General features: G+C 42.9%; 1 protein-coding gene across 1 annotated transcript in view; it reads left to right on the top strand.

The window, feature by feature from the left end:
* LOC128693170 (MAM and LDL-receptor class A domain-containing protein 1-like) overlaps nt 1-20701 on the top strand; it is a 63330-nt gene extending 42629 nt beyond the window's left edge. The window contains exons 13-16 of the mRNA XM_070089543.1: nt 4513-4671; nt 8184-8404; nt 9737-9890; nt 18772-20701. Of these exons, the coding sequence (XP_069945644.1) occupies nt 4513-4671; nt 8184-8404; nt 9737-9890; nt 18772-18809 (572 nt within the window). The 3' untranslated portion in view covers nt 18810-20701. The remainder of the gene's footprint in view (nt 1-4512; nt 4672-8183; nt 8405-9736; nt 9891-18771) is intronic.
* The last annotated feature ends 6955 nt before the right edge of the window (nt 20702-27656 follow it).

Here is a 27656-nt window from a genome sequence, read left to right as displayed (position 1 = left end):
GCCCTCATACGATGCTGTCCGGAAACAATGCTGCGAATCCTACGCCGTCAGAAGACTTAGAGCCATCTGTGTACACTGCAATGGCATGAGAATGAGAGTGGAAGTGGTCAAGAAAAAGAGAGCGGGAAGCTACCATAGACAGTTGGGCTTTCGAGCAAGGGAGTGAGAAAGAACAGACTCGAACAGCTGGAACTTCCCAGGGGGGTAGGGAAAAAGTGAGATGCTACATGAACATAGAAAGGTGGTAATTGAAGAGAAGACAAGAGCCGAATGTAGGCGAAGGGAGAAGGGACGGAGCAAACAGGGGCGGCGAACAAATAATGTCTACTAATATCGGTGACCATTCTATAAATGGAAGGATTGTGGAGATCATGAGAGCGTACATAGTAGCGAAGGCAATGGGCATCACGGTAATCGGATAAGGATGGAACGTTTGCTTCTGCAAACAGGCTCTCAACAGGGAAAGAGCGAAAAGCACCAAGGCATAAACGTAATCCTTGGTGATGAATGGGGCTAAGGCTAGAGAAAGTAGCAGGAGAGGCCGCTGAATAGATCTGGTCACCATAATCAAGTTTCGATAAAATGAGGGCGGAATGTAGGTGAAGGAGAGTTCGACGATCAGCTCCCCATGAAAAATGAGCAAGGGTTCAGAAGGTTCAGCCGGCTGTGACAAGTTGCCTTCAGAGAGGTATGTGAGGTTTCCAGGATAACCTACGGTCAAAGAGGAGGCCTAGAAACCTGACTGTATCACGTTCAGGGATACAGGAGCCATAGAGGTACAAAGTAGTTAGTTAGTTTAATATGTTTATTATGCACCCCATACCCATCCTGTGGGCGGTAGTCAAAAGATTACAGAGGTACATAATGGGTCCAGGGACTGGGCCTCAAAGTTTTGATAGCTGAGCAAGCTACAGAGGCAATGAACAAAGGATGATCGGAGATGACAGAGCGTCTAGTGAAAGTAATTTGGTGAGTTTTGGTACTGGGAAATTTAAACCCATGTGTGGTGGCCCAATTGGAAACACGGTCGACCGCATGTTGGAGAGAAACTGTAATGAGGTGACAGTCAGCGCCTGCACATGCAATAGCAAAGTCATCAATTATAGAGTGATGACCAAATATTGGATGGAAGACTAGAGGCCAAATCATTTATAGCAAGGGGAAAAAGTGTTGTGCTCAGAACACATCCCTGGGGGACACCTTCAGCTTGGATAAAGTCTGGGGAGAGCACATTATTAACCCGAACATGGAAATGTCTGTCAGTTAAAAAGTTCTTAAGGAAGGATGGTAGGGGAAAGTGCAGTGAACTAAAAGAGTTGGTGATGTATGTACATTCTTCTTCGAGGAGCTGTGGACTGGAAATTCTGTAGGCTCTACAGAATTTCCAGTCCACAGTTCCTCGAAGAAGAATGTACATACATCACCAACTCTTTTAGTTCACTGCACTTTCCCCTACACTTCATACGTGACTGTAGAAAACGTGCGGCACGTATCCTCAGTAAGACCAACACCTATCAAATTGAAGAAAAGCCTCCAAGTTACATCGTTTTACCGGTCAGCAACGTTGCCACTAATGTTTCAAACATGTTTGACAGAAAACTGGCTAAAATATCTACCAGCTCTTCAACTACTATTAGGAACCTGATACAAAAACCCAAGCATGATTCTGGCACAAGTGCAGGAATCTACACTATACCATGTGGGGGGTGTGACAAAGTATATGTAGGGGAAACAGCCAGAACTCTGGACATTAGAATAGCAGAACACAAAAATGCTTGCAGAAACGATGACCGCAAAAACGCATGTGTTCAACATAGAGACGATGTTGGACACCTCATGAAATTCAATGAAGCTAAACTAGTTATTAAAGAAGACGACGTAAGACGGAGAAAATGCATTGAAGCTGCACTAATTTCTGTCAGTAACACTATAAAGCAAAAGTCCGGTAGTTACAGTATTTCAAAATTACTAAGCAAGAGGATATTACCCATCCTGGGAACTGGTGTTACTTGATGCCAGCAGGTCCCTCTCTTGCCTCACCTCCTTAGTTCCATTACTACTACTACTACTACTACTACTACCACCACCACCTCTACCCACGCGTCACCTCACCTGACTCCTGCCACTATATATATAAATGTTTTCTTAGTTTTCTCTGTATTAGGACTGAAGAAGCCACTCGTGGCGAAACGTTTCCTTTAATAAATGTCCTGAACTGTACATAAGTGTCTTTTTCCACATCTTGTCGGTATCACCATACCATTTCCTCAATTCCCCTTATGTATGGAAGGGAGGCTGTTGAATAGTCTTGAGCCTCTTACACTTACTGTATTTTTTTAGTGTACTTGTCGCACCCCTGCTTTTCACTGGGGGTATATTATACCGTATGCTAATCCTCTTGCTTTCGTGGGAAGTGATTTATTTTTGCAGATTTGGGACCAACTCTTCTAGGATTTTCCAAGCAAGGTGGGTTAGTGCGAGAGAAACTGGTGATGAGGAGGTCAGTGATGTATAGTGAAGATTTATGAATGTTGTGCTGAAGTGCGCAGCAAACATCTGTGGTTATAAAAGAACAGATGTAGGAGGAGAGAGGAATGACTGTTAAAATGATGAGGTTAAAAAGTATGGTAATGAGGTAATTAACGTGTGAAAGATTTTTATAGAGTACAAATTGTACAAATTATATAAAACGGCACAACACCTGGAGAGAAGTTAAGCGAGTGACGGAAAAATCAACTAGGAAAAAGAGAAGCGATGATTATTTATAAAACAGGCAACTGTTTTGGAGAGAAATTCCTCAAGGTGATAAAGCCTGGCTCTAGGGAGTAAGATGATTTGGTAGTTATAATAAGAATAATAAGTAGAATAATAAGAAAATATTATAACCTTTATATTATAATAATAAGGTAAAAGGACCCCAATGGAAATAAGTCACTCTGACTTTTTTGGGTTATCCTAGGTTCTCTACACATATGCTGCTATGTATGATAATTCTATGTAACTGTATTTGTGTATACCTGAATAAACTTACTTACTTACTTACTTAAGAGGTGAGATGTAAGATAAGGCAATAAAAGTATTGGAGATAATATTTTGAAAAGGAGGTACCCCTCATGGGAGATTCCTTTACGCTGGTGAGGGGCTCTTGATCTAGGGAATTGGATCTATGTTCCAATTCCTTGAATTGAGCCTGAATGCCTTCCATCCCCCCCACAGGCGCTGTATAATCCGTATGGGTTTAGCGCTCCCATAACAATAATAATAATGAAAAGGAGGCAGTGATTTCATGCGTGGAGTAGAGTGGAATAGATCTGTTAAGAGGAAAGACTTGTGAGAAGGGAATAAAGTTAGTGAGGTAGTAGACAGCTTGAAAGGGTTTAAAAACAACCAAGATGGATCTGACTAAGAATGGAGATACTGAATCCAGGTGGGGATGTAGTTTTCGAATGGTTGGTCCATTTGTTACCATGTATGTGGGAAAGGAGGTAAATTTATAGTTTCTTTGTATAATGTAAGGGTTAAGTGTAAAGGAAGGTTTGCAGATTTACCCTGTGGCAAGAGATCATGGTGTTACTGTATCAGACAAGTATCATATTACTGATGGCATGCAGTACCAAAAACCTGATGAATAAGATATGTCTGCAACACTTAGATCTCTTTAAAACAACTGTTTAATATGGCCATTTTACATTAATGTTCCATGCTCACCTGTAACGTCACCCCCAGCTGCTACACTTCACTTATGCTCAAGCATATAAAGTCTCACCAAATGTCTCTGCTTTAGGCTGAGGTATTGGCGGTCTTCTATCAAAGCCGAGGAACAGACTAGCTTAAAATTACTATTTTACCGTCTCCAGTGTTAGTCACCTGTATCCGAATGAAAAATGGCTGCTGCACAGGCATTAAAGATACCCAAGTGTTGCATATGCGCCATATTCATTAACTCGTTGGTATTCTACACCGTCAGTAATACTGAAAGGAAGCTCGTAAGGTGTAGAGAAATTTCAGTCGAAGCAAGAATATCCAGGGGGCATATAAAATCAGACTGAATGGAAACGGGTGGTCTTCAGTTTAACATGCAGTTGGAGTGTGAATATGATACCGTAACATTTAGGTAAACTTAAGTTCTGAAGGTGAGAAATATAGTGCTTGCACTGACTAGACTGGAAGGAGAGGAGAGGGGGTGTTGCATTTTTGGGGAATGAGTGATGGTAAATGTATTTGCTTTAAGTTACCCTACCTTGGTAGGCATTTCCTGTGTTAAAATAATATATACAGTAATATATACAGAAATTCCTTGTTAAAATAATATATTCAGTACTGTAATTTCAAGTTCCAAATATATACTCCCGTGGCTTGTTGACAACAGGCAAAACATTTTTTAATCGGATAAAACTTGACTTAGCGACACGTTTTCTTGTAATCAGTAGTTATTATCTAATAATATGTCTTTTCAAATAATGATCTTGTAAATAAGCATTCATTCATTGTAATTTCTGTATACCATTATAGCAATCCCAGACGCAGCTGTGGTTCGAGCTGGCGACTGCACTTTTACGCGAGGCTCCTGTGGATGGAGGAACCTTACATCAGACCCAGACTTTAACTGGAGCAATGCCTCGCCCATTCGTCGTCCTATCAACATGAGAGACCATACATATGGTTCTCCAGGTCTGGTGTATTATTATAGTTCGGGGAAGCGCAAAACCCATTGGGAAAATGATTTATACACTTATCGAAGGGCGCTCTAAACTCATAGTGATCATACAGCTCCAGGTGAAAGGGGGGGCATCAAATCTGATCCAAGGAAAGGGAAGCTAATTCCAATTCTTTGGATCAAGAGCATTTTACCGTTATTATGGTACATTCCTTTCAGGGTACCTTTCGATGTAGTTTTGTATAGGTCTTTCTCTGCATATTTTTCATGTTGTTTCACATGGCTAAAGCATTATATTTGTATATTTTTAATTTTTTATTATATATATATATATATATATATATATATATATATATATATATATATATATATGACAATCTATTTTTGTCTTTAAATAAAACATACTTGAAATATAGGGGGTGGTAGGAGAAAATTCTCAAACAGCTTCAGGGAAAACCTTGAGTTTTCCCTGAAGCAAGTTTATTCTTTTCTCTGAGGATGAGGGTCCCCATGACAGTTCTAGAGGTGGTACCTCCCTATATTTTATATATATTTATTATTTATTATACAAATTATGAATTATGTAGTGATTTTCATGTACATATGGTGATAAATGTTAAGCTGCTTAACAGAGTTTAGTTGGTATAATATTCTTATTATGAACCCAATACCCATGGTGTGGGCGGTAGTCAAAAGATTACAGAGGTACATAATGGGTCCAGGGACTGGACCCCAAAGTTCTGATAGCTGAACAAGTTTCAGCGGTAATGAACTATTTACATGTTTGTATCCGGTCGCAATTGTAATGAGTTATAATTATTTATGCAGGCGTTAATTGTCACACACACACACACACACATGATAACGACATACAAAATACTGAGAGGAATTGACAAGGTGGACAAAGACAGAATGCTCCAGAGATGGGACACAGCAACAAGGTGACACAGTTGGAAGTTGAAGACACAGATGAATCACAGGGATGTTAGGAAGTATTTCTTCAGCCACAGAGTAGTCAGGAAGTGGAATAGTTTGGGAAGCGTTGTAGTGGAGGCAGAATCCATACATAGCTTTAAGCAGAGGTATGATAAAGCTCACGGTTTAGGGAGAGTGACCTAGTAGCGACCAGTGAAAAGGCGGGGCCAGGAGCTAGGACTCGACCCCTGCAACCACAACTAGGTGAGTACACACACACACACACACACCAGGCAGGGACAACAGGGAAGGCACTGCAATGGATCAGGGAATACGTCAGGAAGACAACAGAAAGTCATGGTAAGTGACGAGGTGTCAAACTGGGCGCCTGTGACGAGCGGGGTTCCACAGGGGTCAGTCCGAAAACCGGTGCTGTTTCTGGTAATTGTGAACGACATGACGGAAGGAATAGACTCAGAAGTGTCTCTGTTTGCAGATGACGTGAAATTGAGGAGAATTCAATCAGACGAGGACCAGGCAGAACTACAAAGGGATCTGGACAGGCTGCAGGCCTGGTTCAGCAATTGGCTCCTGGAGTTCAGCCCCACCAAGTGTAAAGTCATGAAGATTTTTGGAAGGGCAAAGAAGACCGCAGACGGAGTACAGTCAAAGGGGGCCAGAGACTGCAAACCTCACTCAAGAAAAAGGATCTTGAGGTCTGTATAACACAGGGCACATCTCATGAGGTGCACATCAACCAAATAACTGCTGCAGCATATGGGCGTCTAGCAAACCTAAGAACAGCATTCCGACATCTCAATAAGGAATCGTTCAGAACCCTGTACACCGTGTATGTCAGACCTATATTGGAGTATGCAGCACCAGTTTGGAACCCACACCTAGCCAAACATATAAGGAAATTAGAGAAAGTGCAAAGGTTTGCAACAAGAGGGAGCAGAGGCACTATGTGTACCACTAAGAAAAATCTTCAACACATCTATCGAAACAGGAATACTACCTCAGGTGTGGAAGACAACAAATGTAGTCCCAGTTGTTAATAAAGGAGACAGACACGAAGCACTAAACAACAGACCAGTGTCATTAACATGTAGAGTATGCAAAATCATGGAGAAGATTATCAGGAGGAGAGTGGTGGAGCACTTAGAAAGGAATGAACTTGTCAGTGACAACCAACACAGTTTCAGGGACTGGAAAGCCTATGTCACAAACCTACTGGAGTTCTATGACAGGGTGACAGCAGTAAGGCAAGAGAGGGGGGGGTAGATTGCATTTTCTTGGACTGTAAGGAGGCTTCTGACACAGTTCCACACAAGAGATTAGTGCATAAGCTGGAAGACCAGGCAGGTATAACAGGGAGGGCACTCAATGGATCAGGAAATATCTGTCGGGAACTCATCAGCGAGTCATGGTACGTGACGAGGTGTCAAAATGGGCGCCTGTGAGGAGCGGGGTCCCACAGGGGTCAGTCCTAGGACCGGTGCTGTTTCTGGTGTTTGTGAACATGATAGAAGGAACAGACTCAGAAATGTCCCTGTTTGCAGATGATGTGAAGTTGATGAGAAGAATTCAATTGGACAAGGAACAGGCGGAACTACAAAGGGGTCTGGACAGGCTGCAGGCCTGGTCTGGAAACTAGCTCCTGGAGTTCAAACCCCCTCCAAGTGAAAAGTCATGAAGACTGGGGAAGGGCAAAGAAGACCTCAGACGGAGTACAGTCTAGGGGGGCCAGAGACTACAAACCACACTCAAGGAAAAGGATCTTGGGGTGTGTATAACACTGGGCACATCTCCTGAGGCACACATCTACCAAATAACTGCTGCAGCATATGGGCGTCTAGCAAACCTAAGAATAGAATTCCGGCATCTCAATAAGGAATCGTTCAGAACCCTGTACACCGTGTATGTCAGGCCTATATTGGAGTATGCAGCACCAGTTTGAAACCCACACCTAGCCAAGCTTGTAAGGAAATTAGAGAAAGTGCAAAGGTTTGAAACAAGACTAGTCCCGGAACTAAGGGGCATGTCCTACGAGGAGAGGTTAAGGGAAATCGACCTGACGATACTGGAGGACAGGAGAGATAGTGGGGATATGATAATGACATAAAATACTGAGAGGCATGAACAAGGTGGACAGAGACAGGATGTTCCAGAGATGGGACACAGTAACAAGGGGTCACAATTGGAAGTTGAAGACTCAGATGAATCACAGGGATGTTAGGAAGTATTTCTTCAGTCACAGAGTTGTCAGGAAGTGGAATAGTCTGGGAATTGATGTAGTGGAGGCAGAATCCATAAGGTATGATAAAACTCATGGAGCAGGAAGAGTGACCTAGTAACGACCATTGAAGACGCGCGGTCAGCTGTGAATCGACCCTTGCAACCACAACTAGGCGAGTACACACACACACACACACAGGGGTAATGCTTTATTTACAATGAGCAAAGTCAGGATATCTTTCCAGAATGGTTTGTAATATACCATTGGATACCGAGTGTACGTCATCAGTAAATATATCACCCTAACAGGTATTATGGTTTAAAAGTGAAGCAAGATTTTATATATTTACCATATTGTTTTCCTTTCGTACAGTTGGATATATCTACTTTGATGTCTTCAATCTCAACTCACGGTCTCAACGTCTGCAACTTGTGTCACCTGTGATGGAGCCAGCAGCTGATCGCTCTCCCTTCTGCTTCACCTTCTGGTTTGCAGGCTTTGGTGCGGACAACAACACTACACTCAAACTCTTCCAGCGACCCGCTCAGGAGGACAACAACCAGCTCATAAATGACCTCACAGATGATATTTTGGTAATTTTCTTTTTGTTGAAAAACTAAATAATAAAAGAAGCTAAGAAACATTCAGAAATATAAGTAGAAACACCAGTTACTGATAGTAGTGGAGTGTATTACGAAATGAATATGACGCCATTAACCTCACTCTAAGCCTTCCTCGTCAGTAACGGAAGTATTCCTGGGTAGCGAGTCATGGCTGACAGGCAATAAAGAGTGCATGAGAAGGGAGAAATTTGAATGGGGACCCCTATACAAGTGATGTACCACAGGGGTAGGTATTAGGACACTTGTTCACAATGTACATAAACGAAATAGATAAGGGGATAAATATTGATATAAGCTTGCCGATAATACTAAAATTGGCCACCAAATAATTTCTGATAAGGACACCAGGAAGCTACAGGATGACCTGGAAGGTTTATATTGTGGTCAGAGACGTAGTAGATTAAATTTAGCGCGGACAAATGTAAGACTAAGCCTAGGAAAAAAATAACTACGGTACTTACAAGCTAAATAATTTAGATTTTAGTCATACTGAATGCAAGAAAGATTTAGTTCTCGTTAGCAGAAATTTAAAGTGCGTAATAATACTAATAGAATCCTTGGCTTTATAGAGATACCGTTCAGTTTTGGTCTCCATATTACGGAATGGACATAAACGGCCTGGAAAATATAGACAAAGATGACGAAAATGATCCCATTTATCAGAAACCTTCCCTACTAAGATAAGGTTGAAGGCACTGAATTTGCATTCTCAAAAAAAGAAGTAGAATTAAGGAGGACATAAGTGAAGCGTACAAATGGAAAACGAATAAATAAAGTGGCTATAAATAACGTACTGAAAGTAACCAAAATAAGACTTGCATCAATGTATTCAAATCCATCAGATTTAGATTTAGAAAAGATATAGGTAAGTACTAGTTTGGCAGTAAGGTTGAAGATGAGTGAAACTCCCAGGTAGCGTCATTAGGAAGAAAATTTTGGATAGCTTTAAATATAGGTTGGCTGGGTACAAAAGTGAGTATGGATGGGTGCGAATTGGACCTGCCTAGCATGGGTCAATATGCTTACTGAAGAGTTCCTTCTTGTATTCTTATTTGGGATGTCCTAGGTTCTCAGCCGCACATATGCCAACAACAGCGACCAACAAGACATGGAGTCAAAGACTATTAAAAATAAATATAAATTTGTTTACTTTTTAACAATTTAACTGTAATACAAAAGAAGTCTCGGTTTAATCAGTTTCGCATGGACCAAATAGTTGTCAATTACCCACAATGAATTTATGCTGTAAAATTATCAATGTGTTTAGTGGATTAACCGATAGTACTGTTTCTTTATTACCAGATATGGAGCTACAAGCTACAACGGACCATTGATTGGCAGTTTGCTCAAGTTGCCCTCGTGTCTGGGACTCGGTTTCAGATAGTCATAGAGGGTAGTTCTTACAATGGTGGTTACACAATGGATGACTTCAAAGTGTACAGTGGAGCGTGTGCCAGTAAGTAAAGTGTATCTGGGGGACTAAGCTCTGAAATAATGATAAATGAATCAAGATAATTTGAAGTTGAATAATATTTTTTATAATAAACAGGTAGTAGGTTGGTAGACATTATTATTATTGTTATTATTATTATGGGGAGCACTAAACCCGTAGGGATTATACAGCGCCTGTAAGGGGGGTTATGGAGGGCATTCAGGGAACTGAAGCACAGATCCAATGCCCTAGATCAAGAGCCCCTCACCAGCATCAAGGGGGGTAGACCTTATTGCATTCATGGGAGAGAGCTAAACCCACGGAGGTCATATAGCACCTGGGGGAATGGGAGGCATTCAAGTTCGATACAAAAGGAGGGCAGGTTCAGTTTCTTGAATCAAAAGCTCATCAACGGCATCATGAACCTCTGGAGGGGAGGCAGGTAGACAACAACCATCCAAGTAGGTAACTGCTACCACCGCCCTGGCATATGAATGTGTAAAAGAAACCAGTTAAATATTTTACACTGGCAGGATTGCTGACCTTTTCTTAGTTTCATAAATACATAAGATGACTGTACTAATGACCGTACTAACATCCGGTATGCACTATATACTTTGTGTGTTAGTTACTAATTGTCAGAAGCACTTGTCGATAGACACTTGCCCTGATGTGTATATATATATTTTGTGTGTAGTAGTAGTTACCAGCTGTACAAGGCAGGTGTCGATAGACAATTCCCCAAAGTAGCGGAGGACGAAAGGGTAGAGGGAACTAGAGAAGCTTGGGAGGGGACAAGAGAGGAAGTGACCTGGGAGGCGGCAGAAGAGGAAGAAACTTGGGAGGAGGAGGATGAACCTCCACACTCGTAACAGAGCCAGTTAGAGGTGAAGAACCAGGTACAGAGACTGGGAAGGAAAAATGTGCAGGTTGCAGAAGGGAAGGAGGTGTTTAGAGATTTTAACAATGGGGGTGTTGTGGACTTCGGAAGAGAGGGGCGATAGGGAGTAGGTGTTATACGAGGTCTTGTAGACACAAACTTGTGAGTGAGAAGAGGAAGAGGTGAGAACAGAATGCGGTGCCGAGGTAAGGACCTCTGAGTCCAGGACAGCAAAAGAATTAGACACAGGAGTGACTGTGGAAGGGGTGACCACAGAGGAGGCTGCAGGAGTTGGGACTCCCAGAGGAGGGGGGACGTTTAGTAAATCGAGAATAAGAAATACGGGGAAGTCTCCCTTGGAGGCATAGATGAGACTGCCATAGCATATGGGAGACCTGCCTCTTTGAGACAATGGATTTCACGCTCATTTAAGTAAATTTAGCAACGGCGAGAGTAAAATGGATGAGCCTCATGACAATTAAGGCAAGAGGGAGGTAGACTACAAGACGTATTGGTATGGTCGTCGGCACCACAGACTAGGCATTCGGCCATGGACCTGCAATATTTTGCTGGATAACCAAAACACCAGCATTTTCTACATTGTTGCAGAGTAGGAATCACCTTTTGAACTTTTAAACAGTGTCCCGCAAATATATACAGAGGACAGAAACTCATGGCAGTCAAAAGTTAAACGAGCTACATTGCAAGGGTATCGTCTCTGCCTGCGGAGCAAGGAGGACATAAGTGGCTACTTTGAGGATTGGGAGGTCTTGGAGTTCAAGCTGTTCCAGAATGTCATTGCCACATGTCTGGAAATTCTGCTGGACAATGGTATGGGGCAGAATGACAGTACTACTACAAGAATTGAGGGAATGATGTTTTTCAATAGTTACAGGAATAGTATCGATAGTGGTAAGGAGAGAAAGAGCATGAGCTTGGTTAGCATTCTGGACAGTGATGATATCTCTACCAACATGGTGTAGGAGCACCTTGCCACTACTATGGTCGGAAAGATAGGCAGTAGAGGAAGCCAGTCGTAGAGTAAAAAACTTAGTCCATTGTGTATTTTGAAACATAGCGAAGAACTAAAGGGTGAGGCGTATCAAATTTTCTTATAGCCTGTAAAGCACTAAGGGAGTCTGAAACAACCACAGATGGTGACAGAGGCATAGATGCAATATAGATAAGTGCTACAAGAATGGCATACAATTCTGCCATATAAATGCTAGCCGAGGATAATAAATACCCTCACACGACACTGTCCAGAAACACTGCTGCGAATCCGACGCCGTCAGAAGACTTAGAACCATCGGTGTACACTGCAATGGCATGAGAATGAGAGCAGAAGTGGTCAAGAAAAAGGGAGTTAGAAGCCACCGTAGGTAGTAGGGCTTTCATGCATGGCAGTGGCAAAGAACAGACACAAACAGCTGGAACTTCCCAAGGGGGCAGGGAAAAGTGAGATGCTACATGAACATAGAAAGGTGGTAACTGAAGAGAAGACAAGAACGAATGTAGGTGGAGAGATAAGGGACGGAGTAAATGGGTGACGAACAAATAAAGAATGTCTGCTAACATCAGTGACTATCCTGTATATGGAAGGATTGTGGAGGTCATGAGATTGAACCTAATAGTGAAGGCAATGAGCATCACGGCGATCGGACAAGGATGGAATATTCGCTTCTGCATAGAGGCTTTCAACAGGGGGTGAACGAAAGGCACCAAGGCGATTGGGATCTAACTTAGAGTTGCAGTAGAGGCTGCAGAATAGATTTGGTCACCATAATATAGCCTGGACAAGACTAGGGTGGAATGCAAACGGAGGAGAGTGTGACGATCTGCTTCCCATGAACGATGTGCAAGAACCTTAAGGAGATTTAGCTGACCATGGCAAGTTGTCTTTAAAGAAGAAATGTAAGGTCTCCATGTCAGCCGGCGATCTAAAAGCAGGCCCAGAAACTTGACCGTATCACATGTCAGAATACGTGAACTGTGTAAGTACAAGGGAGTATCCGGAATAAGCAGACATCTAGTGAAGGTAATGAATTGGGTTTTCGAACTAGAAAATTTAAAGGAATGAGAAGTGGTCCAATGGGAGACTCGGTCTATCAACCTGAAGGGAGGCTGTTACCAGTCGACAGTCAGCGCCCGAGTAAGCTATAGCGAAGTCATCAACATAAAGTGACGACCAAATATGCGAAGGAAGAACAGAAGGTAGGTCATTTATAGCTAAGAGAAAAAGAGTAGTGCTAAAGACACAACCTTGTAGGATTCCCTACAAGTCCGAGGAAAGCAAGGCACCAATACGGACCCAAAAATGTCTATCGGACAAGAAAATAGCGATGAAGGAATGGGCTTGGGCTAGAATGTTATGCCTCCAAGTGGTGTCATATGCCTTCTCTAGATCAAAAAAAGACTGCTAGGACAGAGTGGTTGTCAGCAAAGGCATTTCGAATATACGTATCTAAGTGGAGCAAGGGGGTCTAAAGTAGAGCGGCCTTTGCAAAAGCCATATTGGCGAGGGGAAGGGCTATTGTATATCTCTAAGAACCACATCAGACGTCTATTTACCAATCGTTCTATCACCTTGCAGACCACCCTGGTCAGGGCAATGGGACGATAGTGAGAGGTGTCAAGCCTCGAGGCACCAGGTTTGTGAAGTGGTAGTACAATAGCCGATTTCCAGTGTTGAGGGAGAACCCCTCGCTCTCAAATTAGATTGAAAAGACGTAAAAGAACGGAAAGGGCTGTAGAATGGAGATGTTATAGCATACTGATGTATGCTACATGTATACTTCCATTTGCCAGCCGTTGGCTGGCAAATGGAAAGCATGGACTCCAATTCTAGAAGAGTAAAAGGTACGTTATATGGCTCCAATCTATCGGAGGAGAAATCTAAGGGCAACTGCTCTTTGGTAGGTTTAGATGCAAGAAATGAGGGACAGCAGTGAAGCCCTCAGGAGATGGTTCCCGATTTCTGTGGCAACTTCTAGAGCATCTGCGATATCAACTCCAGCAACCAGCAAAATGGGAGATGGGTCTGGAGTGTACTTACCACACAATTTCCGCACCTTTTTTCAAATCGCGCACATAGGGGAAGATGAAGTAATGGCATACACGTAGTTTCACCAACATGAGAGTTTAGCGTCGTGGATGATGTGGTGAGCAACTGCCCTTGCCTCCTTGAAATCCAACAGATGCTTTGCCGTATGATTATATCGATAATGGCCCCATGCAGCACGTTTTAAACACACTGCATGGGCGCATGTCTGAGAATGCCTACTCGAGGTTTGGGGGATAGAACGCATCGCCACAGATAGGACTAAGGTCGAAAATTAGTGTGCCGGTTCATTAATAGAGGACAAAAGGGGGTCCTTGCTACAGGTGGTAAGTACAAGTCCCAATCTGCTCCAGCAAATTGCCAACGAGGGTTATGAAACAGTTGGGTATATGTAGTAGAAGGATAAGAAAGTGATCACTGTCATGTAAATCTGGAAGAACAGACCACTTGAAATCAAGTGCAATGGGCGAGGGACAGATAGAAAGATCAATGCAAGAGTGTCTGAGTGCAAGAGTCAAAATGGGTAGGAGCACCTGTATTTAAAACAAAGAGGATGAGAAGCGAGAAGAGTCTCCAACTGATCACCACGAGAGTAGCAGTGGGACCCTCCCCACAAATCATGGTGAGTGTTAAAATCACCCAACATCAAGATGGGTGGCGGTAGAAAAGAAATTAAAAATGCGATATCAGAGATACAGAATGCATGGGAGGGAGAAAGATAGAGAGAGCAAATTGTGAACCATTTGTGTAAATAAATATGAGCTGCAGTATAATGCAGCGGGGAACAAACAAAAGCTTGTTGATATGGTATATCAACATGCACAAGAAGCGCGCTTTCATCAAATGATTCATCAGGTAAAGGATCGGAAGAATGTAACAGCACGTAGTCGGAAACGGGGCAAATGACAGCAGAATGAATTTTGAGCTCTTGCAACCCAACACATACTGGGGACAACTGGGAGAGCAATACTTGGAGTTCTCCTCGATTGCCCCTAAGGCCACGAATATTCCATTGTAAAAAAGACATTATGTACAGAAATAAAAAATGACAACAATAAGAAACAATGAAACCTATGGGCTTTTAGGATCAGTAAAGTCAGCATGTGGGGGCAAGGGTAAGCGGGTAAGCAAGGAAGAATTAGAATATTGCGGAGGAATAGATTGTTGCGAGGGTTGTAAAATAGATGGGGTAGAAGGAGGCGCGTTGGTGTCCATTGGGGGTGTCGTTTCCACAATATAGCAGGAGACAGTATCTAACGTCTCAGTTGTTAAGCCGACGATGCCAGGAGAGGCACTGCAAGTAAAGGCCAGAGTAATTATGGAGGCAACCAAAGAGGTCTGGGGGGGAGAGTATGAACCTGGATAGATGTGTTGGTTGAGGTAGAAGAGTCCAGCAGTGTAACAGGAGAGGAAGGAGGTTGGAGGGTAACTATGGAGGAAGACTGGGGGGAAGAGGGGACTGCACGAGGGTGGGGGGGTGAACTTCCACTTTCGTCTGAGAGCTGGAAAGGGGGTGAGAACTAGTTTCTGAGGTAGAAGACAGATTCTGTACAGGTGATGTAAGCGAAGGAAGTGTAGGTCTGCGAGGTCTTGTAGATAGAGAAGCAAGCGAGCGAGATGAAGTAGAAGTAGGAAGTGGTGCAGAGGTAGGAGTGTCAGAGGATAAAACCACAAAAGGATTAGAAACCGGGGTGACCCCAGAAGACACGGATGTAGAGGGATTGGGAGGAGGGAGGACTGTCGAGGTTGGAGATCTTTGGGCTACCCGAGCATACGGGACTTGGGGAAGCTTTCCTTGAAGGCGGAGCTGAGAGACAGCCATAGTGTAAGGCCCTCACGCTTCTTAAGATAACAGATCTCTCATTCATTATGACAGACCTGGCAAAAAGTGTGAAAAGGAAGGATGCGGTTCCTTACAATTGAGACAAGAGGGTATTGGAATGATCCGCTGCACCACAGACCGGGAATTCTGCCACAGATCTGCAGTGTTTAGCATGGTGCCCAAAATGACAACAATTGCAACACTGTTGGGGAGTGGGAACTACTTGACAGACCTCTAAGCGATGGCCTGCAATATAGACAGAGGACGGAAGTTCACGGCAGTCTAAGGCTAAACAAGCCATGTTACTAGGAAAACACCTCCACCCATGAGCAGGTAGGATGTATCTACCTTAATTATTATTATTATAATCAAAAAGAAGCGCTAAGCCACAAGGACTATACAGCGCTTATCTACCTTAAGAATAGGGTGGTTCTGAAGGGCTAATTGTTCTGAAATATGTATCCTTGCCACAAGACAAAAAATCACTCTGTACAATGGTAAGCAGTAAGACCACAGTACCACTGCAAGAATTAAAAGTAGCATGCTTACGAACGGTGACTGGTATGTTATTTATGGAAGTGATGTGGGAGAGAGCATGAGCTTGCTCTAAATTTTGTACTGTTATGACATGCGCACCGCTTCGAAGAGTGTGGAAGGATATATTTTGACCAATGTGCCGTAAAAGAGTTTTAACAATTCCATGATCAGAAAGAGAATCGGTTTGAGATGTTGTCTGTAAAGAAAAGAATTTTGTCCAGTGTGTACTTGTTAGCCCGGTACACAAAGGTAGTCAGTGCCGCATAGGTCATTTCTGAGCAATTATCGATGAACTGTCGTCAGTAGGTTGTCTTGGATGTAGTACTGTGGGTGGTCAGACCTGAGGGAGGTGGGTGATCTGAAAAAAGTTGTACCGTATTCAGGGAAGCCGGACGCAGTGTGAAAGGTATGCTAGAAGTAGCGGCATGAATAGAAATGGGTGATGCCACAGCACCTGGAGTAGGTGACGAAGCGTCACCACCAGAAGGTACAGGGGTAGGAGAGGAGTCGAGAGAATGGACTGATAATGAAGCTGGGTCAGAATAGGGTGTGGGATCAGAAATGGTCTGGGAGGAGGAAGGGTTTCACTGGGCGAAGACTCCATAATAAAGGTGGTTCTACTGTGATATCTCCTTTCTTATTATTTTAAGAAAAAAAGAAAGAAGGAAAGAAAAAAAAGAGGGACAGTGAAGGGACAGTTGCTAGGAGGCATGGAGGGGCCGAAAGCTCTTCCCCCTCATTCGAGAGGGCCTCGAGCCCACTGGTTGTGAAGATGCGGTGTGGAACCCGTGCCATACCTTACCCTTCATGCCAGTAAACCAGCGCTCCAGGATAGCAGCCTCACATCTACCGAGCTACCTCAGTGGACAAAAGAAAGGGTGGTCAGTAACCCACCACAAAGCATACCCCCTTCGGCCACCACCTCCCAGAACCGAAAGGCAGCTTCTGGAGATACACCCGTTACCCAAAGGGCATCCCGCCCACTTCCCGGAAATCCAGGAAGGGAGCAGGGCACCTTCAGATAATTCAGATTCCATGGCAAACCACACCACCCCCGAGGGACCTAACAGAGTGGGACGAACCCCGACATGCCACCCCCTACCTAGAAACTGTGATGCCAGAGGGGAGGACCCCAGAGGCTACAAATGGGATGGGAAACAAGGGGAGGGTGGGGAGAGGGGAGGAAAGGGGAAAAAAAGGGGGTATGGGGAGGGTGGGGTTGGGGAGGGTGGGGTAGGGAAGGGAGGATTGGGGGGTAATTAGGTTCAGTTGGAGGAAGAAAACCAAGAGGTCCAATTCCTCAGACCAATAACCTCTTTACCACTGCAAGGAGCCCCACTTAAAGAGGAGAGCAGAGGAAGAATAAGTAATTATACTCTAATATAAGCAAGAGAAACCAGACAAAAGCAACTAAAAATTTTTAAATTCATGTGTTGCAGTTTATCAGATCCTTCATAAATCATGTTCTCACCCAGGTGGCTGCCATCTCGTCTAGTACTGTATGGAAGCAAAAAAATTTAGTACTGTACTACAATTTTTCCTGGATCTCTAGATTTTTTGCTTGTAGGAATATAATTTCCAGGGTACCAGTTTTCATCTAACTTGCCTTTGAGTTTGATAGAAATAATAAAACATGGAGTTATTTTGGTACTCAGCAAAAAAAGGAAGCTGCAAAGGAATGCTAGAAATCCTCTTCACATTCTACAGCTAATCTGTGAGAGAATTTTAAGCTGCATCATGAAGATGTACCATACAAGTATCTCTTGAACACTGCCACTTGGTTCATTAATTACAGAGCACTGACAGGCTATGATGTTTACAGGAGCCAAGGACAAGAGAGCCCTGCTTATACAGCAGGTTAGGTTCTGGGCTGCTGCTGTAAAGTGGAAATCACTATAAAGTGAAACAGCCTTTTTTTCACTCTCAAGTGCATATAAAAGCTAGATAACATGTTTATACTATCATATATTAAGTGAGCAATAGAGCTAGGCCTAATAAATGTGTACTATACAGTATATACATTACTTACCTTAAAATATTTTCATCCTTAGCTTATAGTGAGTAAATATATTTATTGAAGGAAGTCTGAATAAATGAAGAATGGGTATAATTGAAAAATGCTGCATTAGCGAAACACCATAAAGCGAAGCACTATAAAGTGGGGACTACATGTATGATAAGACACAGAATTGAGGACTTCTTAGCAAAGCCAAGAGTGCTACATTCCAAGAACATTAATACATACTATACATATGAAGAAGTCTGTAAAATAAAGTAGAAAGAAGGATGTGATATTTTTCTGGTCTTATTGAAATGTAGTTGGGGATCTGCAATTTTTATAAATTATTTACATTTAAATGGTCAGTATATTGTAGCTTATTTACTAGTGTAAACTGTCCAGGTTATCAGATACACTAATAGTTTTACTCCATACTTAGCATGAAATTTCAGTTTAATTTATCTAAGTGACCCTCAGTAAGGGTAAGGCTTAAATATTTAAAAGTCAATCCATTCTTGAGGCTGGAGTCACTTTTACAGAGATAGTAAGGTGTATTCATAACCATTTGAAACTACTAAATGCTACTTTTCTTCACTTCTTTTTCAGGAAGGCCAAGGGATGCAGCAGCTATTGCACGAACATAAAAAGTATTAACTAATAGTGATTCTAAATCAAACCGAACTCTTAGCTTTTATAGCATAAACAACCAAAATCAGAACAAGTACTGTGTACAAGTCATTAGCATTTCCATATATATTCTTCAGTTTATTGTACTTGTACTGTGATAAGTGCACAATATGCCTATAATAAAGTATTTCAAGACTCAACAGTTTAAAACATGACACAGTACATAGCAACAAAATTATTTTAAACCTATGGTGAATCATAAATCCATGTGTGTCATTAATGAAAGATTTAACCATTGGGGACAACTATAGAATGATGTAAGAATTAATAATTGAAATAACTCATGAGACCAAGGTATGATCCTAAGAGGTGCTGTGCCTGACATGGTATTATTGAGGTGATATGTATGCACAATGTGTATGGAAGGGAAACTGAGTGTATACAACCTTTCATATGCTTCGCTAAATTTATTCTTTGATATGGACTGTTGCTAGTACTGTAGTAATAAATAACAAACCCAATAAGAGTATGAAATTACCATTAGTAACATGGTGGAGAATTATACCTCAAGAACTTTCTTGCTTAAAATTATCTCAAGGATATGTTGTGTAAAAGTTACAATGTAGGTGAATAAGATGGCTGCAGTGACATTACTAAAACTTAAATATTTGTACAGGTTTCTAGTAGATAGCAAAAAGACTTGACTCAGTTCAGTATAAGGTGCAAGTAATGTCAAAAATTTGCCTTTCAAGTGAATTATTATTATATTTAGGAGGAAGTCCTAAGCCCATACAAGTTTTACAATGCCTGGGGAAAATGGAAGCCAATCTCATTCGATCCATGAGGGCAAGTACAATACCCTGGATCAAGAGTCCCTCACTGGCATCAAGGAACCTCCTTTGAGGGGTGCTGGATGTATAATGCAATTATATCTTAATAAGTAAAATTGACTGTGTAATTATACTATTTGTCAATGATATGACTGAAGTGTACTAGTTTTCCAAACATGTCTTATGAACATTTTTGTATATATTTAATAAAATGTTATGCATACATTAGTTATTTAATATGAAGTATTAGTATATATTGCAATACATATGTTGTAGTTAATACTTAGCATTAATGTTAGCTAAGTGACCTATGTATGGTACAATTTAGCACATTATTCTGTAATGGAACTCCTAATAGACTATTACTGATACAAAGTATGTACAGGTGGCCCCCCACATTCATGAGTTCCACTTTTGCGAGCTTTGAACATTCGCGAATCACCATCACTGACTGCCTCTCAATAGTGCATAAGTGTCAAGGATTTGCACTCAGACAGTGAAGGGTTGTTGGAGGGCTTTGTGGCCCCTCTCTCTCTCTGTGTGTGTGTGTGTGTGTGTGTGTGTGTGTGTGTGTGTGTGTGTGTGTGTGTGTGTGTGTGTGTGTGTTTTTATTGGATTTGGTCCCCAGGACAAGGTTAACAGAGCCGTGAGGAAGACTGGAGTTAGCAAGGCTAATTGGTGGTGAAGGGTTCAAGGACATGCAGGAGGGTGAGGTGAGAGAACTGGTTGAAGAACATGCACTGGGCTTAAATGATGAAGAGTTGTTGGAGATTGTGCAGGCAGAGAATGAGGATGAAGAAGAGGAGAGTGTTGCTGAGGCCAATCAACCTAAAGCCCTGACCCTTGAAAAACTAGGGCAAGCGGTGAGAATGACAGCACAGCTCATGTATATACAATACATGTATGTATTTTATGATGTTGTCATGTGTTTTATGATTGCTCATGGTTCAAAAGGTTAAGGAAGCAGTATTGTTAGGCTAAGTAAATGCTATTATTATAGTATTTCCCTACAATATACGTATATGTATTTGTGCACCAAACATTTGCGAATTTTCAACATTGGTGAGGTTCTTGATCCTCTAACCCTCACTAATTGGGAGGGCCACCTGTACTGAAATGGTTGATACAGTTGATCATTATGTTTGCTTTTCCACTGGCTCTGCATTTTCTTCCAGCTGTTATGACTTGTGGTAAAAATGTTTGGTTAATTTCTCAGCTTATAAATAGCCATTACAGAACAGTGCGATATAAACTTTAATTACCTTCAAATGCAATGTGTATGGGTCATTCATTAAACTATAATAATCTGCATTAATTAAAGATGAAAAGTAGGACTTAGAGAGAGAAGCATATCAGGACACTGAAGGAGGTTGAGAATTAAATCAAAATGCCCTCTGATCAAATCTTAAGTCTATCAAAAGATGTTAAGCTATTAGCACACTAGAATAATTTTTACAATAGTGTGACTTTTCCTTGTGGGGATAAGAAATGAGAGATTAGGGTCTATCAAGTGTATTAGCATCAAGGAAACTTGCCTAGCTCAACTTTGGATCACTTGGTTGGACATTACAAAAGGGAAGAGAAGTGGATTTTGTACTTGAGCAGAGAGAGAGAGAGAGAGAGAGAAGAAAGGTGGACAGGACAGAAAAGGTGCATTAAATTCAGAACTGCAGAAGTTATACCTTAGAAATCATTATTTTATAACTGATAATTATCAGCCCCAATTTTATTCCAATTTCAAATGCTTTTAAATTCACAATATATTTTTTTTAAATAAAGAACCTAACTATTTTATGATTAGGTAGGAGAAATAGTTGACAAAAAACTGTATTATGTATATATTATGCATTTATTTACAATATTTACATATTAAAAATTTCACCACAGCATACAGAAAAAACTTGGAGAATAAATTGTGCATATTACAGTATCATTTCACATATTTTATTATAGTAATGGAAATTAGAAGCTCTCAGAGTAAAAAGAAATTACTGCATTTTCTTTTTTAAATTTAATTTCTGCATATCAAAATCTACAATAGAAAAACTTACACAGTAACATTTGCTGTGTTCCAGATTTTCTTATCAAGATTTAATTTAATAAAAAAAAATCACAAAATTTGCATAAAATTCGTTATCCTGTCTAATAAATAGCTACATTACTCTAACTTCCATGTATTATTATTATAATCAAAAAGAAGCACTAAGCCACAAGGGCTATACAGCGCTGCAGGGTAGGGAAGGAAGCAAGGGTATTGGATGGCAGAAGGGAGGAGGGATGATCAGTAGGTTACAGAAAACAGCGGGGCAGGGGATAGTATGGGGGTAGAGGGTAGCAAGAGATTGAAGTAGATAGGGCTGAAGGTATCAGAATTTGTGAAGTAAGTCAGTTGTTGTCAAGAAGTCAATGAGAGAGTCTGGATGAAAGGTGGGTCCATCAGCGAGAAGGGAAGGTAAAGAGAGAGCAGCGGAGCGAAGACGACGACGGAGGTAAATTCTGCGTGCTCGTTGATAAAGTGGGCAGTCCAACAGAAGGTGGCTGACTGATAATGGAGCTTGGCAATTCTCACAGAGAGGAGCAGGGCGCCTCTCCATGAGATATCCATGAGTAAGACGAGTATGGCCAATGCGAAGACGGGAGAGAGTAGTCTCCCAACCTCGACACTGGTGATAAGAAGACGGCCAGTAACCTATACTCGGTTTAATAGATTGAAGTTTGTTGCTGAGCATAGTAGACCAACGTTGTTGCCAACGGGTGTGAAGGTGGGAAAATATTGCAGCAAAATAGTCCATAAATGGAATACCTCTATATGAAACTGGTAGGTCATGTACTGCTGACCGCGCAGCAGTGTCTGCCTGTTCATTGCCCTGTACGTCAACATGACCAGGGACCCAACAAAAGACAATATCTTTATACTTGGTAAAGATGCGGCGTACCCAAAGTTGGATACGGAGGACTAAGGGGTGAGGTGTATCAAATTTCTGTATAGCCTGTAAAGCACTAAGGGAGTCTGAGACAACCACAAATGATGACACAGGCATAGATGCAATACGGATAAGTGCTGTAAGGATGGCATACAATTCAGCAGTAAAAATACTAGCTGAAGATAGTAAATGCCCTTGTACGATGCTGTCTGGAAACACTGCTGCGAATCGTACGCCGTCAGAAGACTTAGAGCCATCTGTGTACACAGCAATGGCATGAGAATGAGGGTGAAAGTGGTCAAGAAAAAGAGAGCGGGAAGCAACCGTACACAGTTGGGCTTTCAAGCAAGGGAGAGAGAAAGAACAGACTCGAACAGCTGGAACTTCCCAGGGGGGTAGGGAAAAGTGAGATGCTACATGTACATAGAAAGGTGGTAATTGAAGAGAAGACAAGAGTGAATGAAGGCGAAGAGAGAAGGGACGGAGTAGACAGGGGCTGCGAACAAATAAAGAATGTCTACTAATATCAGTGACCATTCTATAAATGGAAGGATTGCGGAGATCATGAGAGTGTACATAGTAGCGAAGGCAATGGGCATCATGGCGATCGGATAAGGATGGAACGTTCGCTTCTGCATACAGGCTCTCGACAGGGAAAGAGCGAAAAGCACCAAGGCATAAACGTAATCCTTGGTGATGAATGGGGTTAAGGCTAGAGAGAGTAGCAGGAGATGCCGCTGAATAGATCTGGTCACCATAATCAAGTTTCGATAAAATAAGGATGGAATGTAGGCGAAGGAGGGTTCGACGAACAGCTCCCCATGAAAGATGAGCAAGGGTTTTAAGAAGGTTCAGCCGGCTGTGACAAGTTGCCTTCAGAGAGGTAATGTGAGGTTTCCAGGATAACCTACGATCAAAGCGGAGACCCAGAAACTTGACTGTATCACGTTCAGGGATACGGGAGCCATAGAGGTACAAAGGATGATCGGAGATGACAGAGCGTCTAGTGAAAGTAATTTGGTGGGTTTTAGTGCTGGAAAATTTAAACCCATGTGTGGTGGCCCAATTGGAAACACGGTCGACTGCATGCTGGAGAGAAACTGTAATGAGGTGACAGTCAGCGCCTGCACAGGCAATAGCGAAGTCATCAACATAGAGTGATGACCAAATATTTGATGGAAGACTAGAGGCCAAATCATTAATAGCAAGGAGAAAAAGTGTTGTGCTCCGAACACATCCCTGGGGGATACCTTCAGCTTGGATAAAGTCCGGGGAGAGCACATTATTAACCCGAACATGGAAATGCCTGTCAGTTAAAGAGTTCTTAAGGAAGGATGGTAGATTGCCTCGAAGGCCTAAGGAGTGGGCTTGGGCTAAAATATTATACCTCCAAGTTGTGTCATATGCCTTCTCAAGGTCAAAAAATATGGCAATAACTGAGTGGTTATTCGCAAATGCATTACGAACATACGTATCCAAGCGTAGTAAGGGGTCTATGGTAGAATGTCCCTTACGAAAGCCGTATTGACGAGTGGAGAGACTGTTGTGTGTCTCTAAATACCACACTAAACGTCTATTTACTAGGCGTTCCATCACTTTGCAAACTGCACTGGTAAGAGCAATGGGACTATAGTGGGAGGTTTCATGTCCCGTAGTGCCTGGTTTGCGGAAAGGGAGAACAATGACGGATTTCCACAGCTGTGGAAGAACTCCTTGTGACCAAATAAGATTGTAAAGGCGTAATAGGACTGCAAGGGCTGACTGATGTAAATGTTGTAGCATACGAATATGAATGTCGTCGGGCCCAGCTGCCGATGATCGGCAAGCTGAGAGTGTTGCCTCCAGTTCTTGAAGTGTAAAAGGCACATTATACTGTTCTTCTCTGAGAGAAGAAAAGTCCAAGGGTGCTAACTCTCTGGCAGACTTTGAGGAAAGAAATGAGGGGCATAGATGGAGTCCCTGAGAAATACAGACCAGATGATTGCCGATTTCATTGGCAACATCTAGTGGGTTTGCTATATCAACACCGGCAACCCGCAGAACAGGAGCCGGGTCAGGAGAATATTTACCACTCAGTTTTCGTACTTTTTTCCAGACTGCACTCATAGAGGAAGAAGAGGTGATGGTGGAGACATAATCTCGCCAGCAAGTGCGTTTAGCGTCATGGATGACACGGCGAGCGATCGCACGCTTCTGCTTAAAATCAAGAAGTCTCTCTGTGGTTCTATTGTACCGGTACCTGCCCCATGCAGCGCGTTTCAAACGTACTGCACGAGCACAAGCAGGAGACCACCAAGGCATGCATTTCTGAGAATGCCTGCCCGAAATTTGGGGTATAGAATGAGAAGCTGCGGCTAAAACGGAGGACGAGAAGAGGTGTAAAAGCTCATCGATGGAGGACGAAGAAGGTACCTCTCTAAAAACAGTTAGGTGTGAGTAAAGGTTCCAATTTGCCTGATCAAATTGCCAGCGTGGGATGCGAATAGGTGGTGAATATGAAGGGGAAGAAAGAATGATTGGGAAATGATCGCTGTCATGTAAGTCCAGGAGAACAGACCAAGTGAAGTCTAATGTGGCAGAGGAAGAGCAGACTGAGAGATCGATGCAAGAGAGAGTGTGAGTCCGAGGATCAAAATGGGTAGGAGTACCTGTATTTATAACATGGAGGGGGTGGGTGGCAAGAAAAGCCTCTAACTGAATGCCATGGGAATCACAGTGAGACCCCCCCCCAGAGGAAATGGTGGGCATTAAAATCACCAAGTAACAGAATCGGTGGCGGTAATGACGAAACAAGAAAGGCAATATCTGGAATAGATAATGCCCGAGAAGGAGAGAGATATAAAGAACAGAGCGTATACCACCTATGCAAGTGGATACGGGCTGCTGTGTAATGCAGCGAAGTACGAACAAATAGCTGATGGTATGGAATATCAGTGCGTAGAAGAAGGGCACTTTCATTAAAGGTCCCATCAGGAAAAGGATCTGAAGAATACAATAAATTATAGCCTGAGATGGGAGAGATAACATCAGAGTGTAATTTTGGCTCCTGTAAGCAAACACCAACAGGGGAAAACTGGGAGAGCAACATCTAAAGCTCACCCCGATTACCCCTGAGGCAGCGTATATTCCACTGTAAATAGGCAATGATTGGCAATGATAAAGATACCTGAAATCCGCAGGTAAGGGTTCCTACGGACTAGAGGGGTTAGAAAAGTCCACATGCGGAGGCAGTGGAAAACGTTCAAGCAGCGAAGGAACGGTGCGCTGTGAAGAAAGGAGTTGCGCAGATGGAGCAGATGAGAGAGGAGGAGCGGAGGGTGGATCAGTGTCCATTGATGGTTTGGTCTCTGCAATATATTCAGAGATTGCTTCAAGTGTTTCGGAATTCAGAGACGTCGTATGGGAGACAATATTGGAAATGGTAGGGGGAGGATGAGTAAAGATTGGAACTGTATTGGACTGTTCCAAGGTAGGGGGGGGCGAAAGGGTGGAGGGAACTGGAGAAGCGTGGAAGGGGACAGAAGAGGCAGAAACCTGGGAGGTGGCAGAAGAGGAAGAAACCTGGGAGGGAACAGGGGAGGAAGGTACAGTACGAGGAGGAGGGTGAACCTCTACACTAGTAACAGAGCCAGTGAGAGGGGAAGAACCAGGTACAGATACAGGGAAGGTAAAATGAGGAGGTGGAAGATGGGTAGGAGGTGTTAACAGACCTTTTTTTGACTTTTGAGAAGTAGAGGGACGATTGGGAGGAGGTGTCATACGAGATCTCGTCGCTACTGAGGCTTGTGAGAGAGAACACGAAGAAGTGAGATCAGACTGAGGCGTTGAAGTAGGGACGTCTGAGCCGAGGACAGCAAAAGAATTAGATACAGGAGTGACTATGGGAGAGGTAACCACAGAGGTGGGTGTAGAAGATGGGATACCAGAAGTGGGGGGACGTTTTGAAACACAGGAATAAGAAACATGAGGGAGTCTCCCTTGGAGGCGGAGCTGAGAAACTGCCATGGCATAAGGGAGACCTTCTGCTTCTTTGAGGTAACGGATTTCCCGCTCGTTTAAGTAGACTTGACAACGGCGAGAGTACGAAGGGTGAGCCTCATGACAATTAAGGCAAGAGGGAGGTCGATTGCAAGACGTATTAGAATGGTCATCGGCACCACAGACCGGGCATTCGGCGATAGATCTGCAATATTTCGCTGGATGGCCAAATCGCCAGCAATTTCTACACTGTTGCGGTGTAGGGATCACCTTTCGAACTTGTAACCGATGTCCTGCTACATAAACTGAGGATGGGAGTTCGCGGCTGTCAAAAGTTAAACGAGCCACATTGCTAGGGTATCGTCTCCGCCCGCGGGCAGGAAGAACGTAAGTGTCTACCTTGAGGATTGGGAGATCTTGGAGTTCCAGCTGTTCAAGAATGTCAGTGCCACATGTCTGGAAATTTTGTTGAACTATGGTATGGGGCAGAATGACGGTACCACTACAAGAATTGAGGGAATGATGTTTTTCAATAGTGACAGGAACAGTATCGATATGGGAAAGACGAGAAAGCTCATGAGCCTGGGTAGCATTCTGTACGGTGATGATGTGCGTACCGCTCTTAAGAGCATGAAAAGAAATATCTTTACCAACATGGCGTAGGAGTGCCTTGCCAATACTGTGGTCAGAAAGATAGGCAGTAGAGGAAGTCGGTCGTAAAGTGAAGATTTTGTTCCATTGTGCAGTCTGAAACTGAGCGTGGAAAGGTAGTGAAGGACGTGTCGATCTTTTCTGAGAAGAACGAGAAGGTGGAGAAGTATCACCAGCAGGTAATTGTCGTTGGCGTTTAGGCGTGGGACCAGAGTTGGTCCGACGTGGAACGGGTCGGCGATTCGAAAATTGCCACACCGTAGAGGGAGAGGCCGGAAGCATAGTCAGAGGAGAGCCAAGGTCAGATAAATCGAAGGAGTCAGTCGAGGCCTCAGTACCTGAAGCGGGTGAGAAAACAGCACCAGCAAGAGGTACAGAGGCATGAGGAGTCTCCGAAGAGTGGTCCAAAGACGAGGTGGGGTCAGAACGGGGTGCGGTATCAAGAAGGGGCCCGCGGGTAGCAGGTTCATGGACTAGGGCT

This window comes from Cherax quadricarinatus, chromosome 28 (genome assembly GCF_038502225.1).
Source record: "Cherax quadricarinatus isolate ZL_2023a chromosome 28, ASM3850222v1, whole genome shotgun sequence".
NCBI lineage: Eukaryota > Metazoa > Arthropoda > Malacostraca > Decapoda > Parastacidae > Cherax > Cherax quadricarinatus.
Note: the sequence above shows the minus strand (reverse complement) of the source record. Positions and strands in the feature narration are given on the sequence as shown.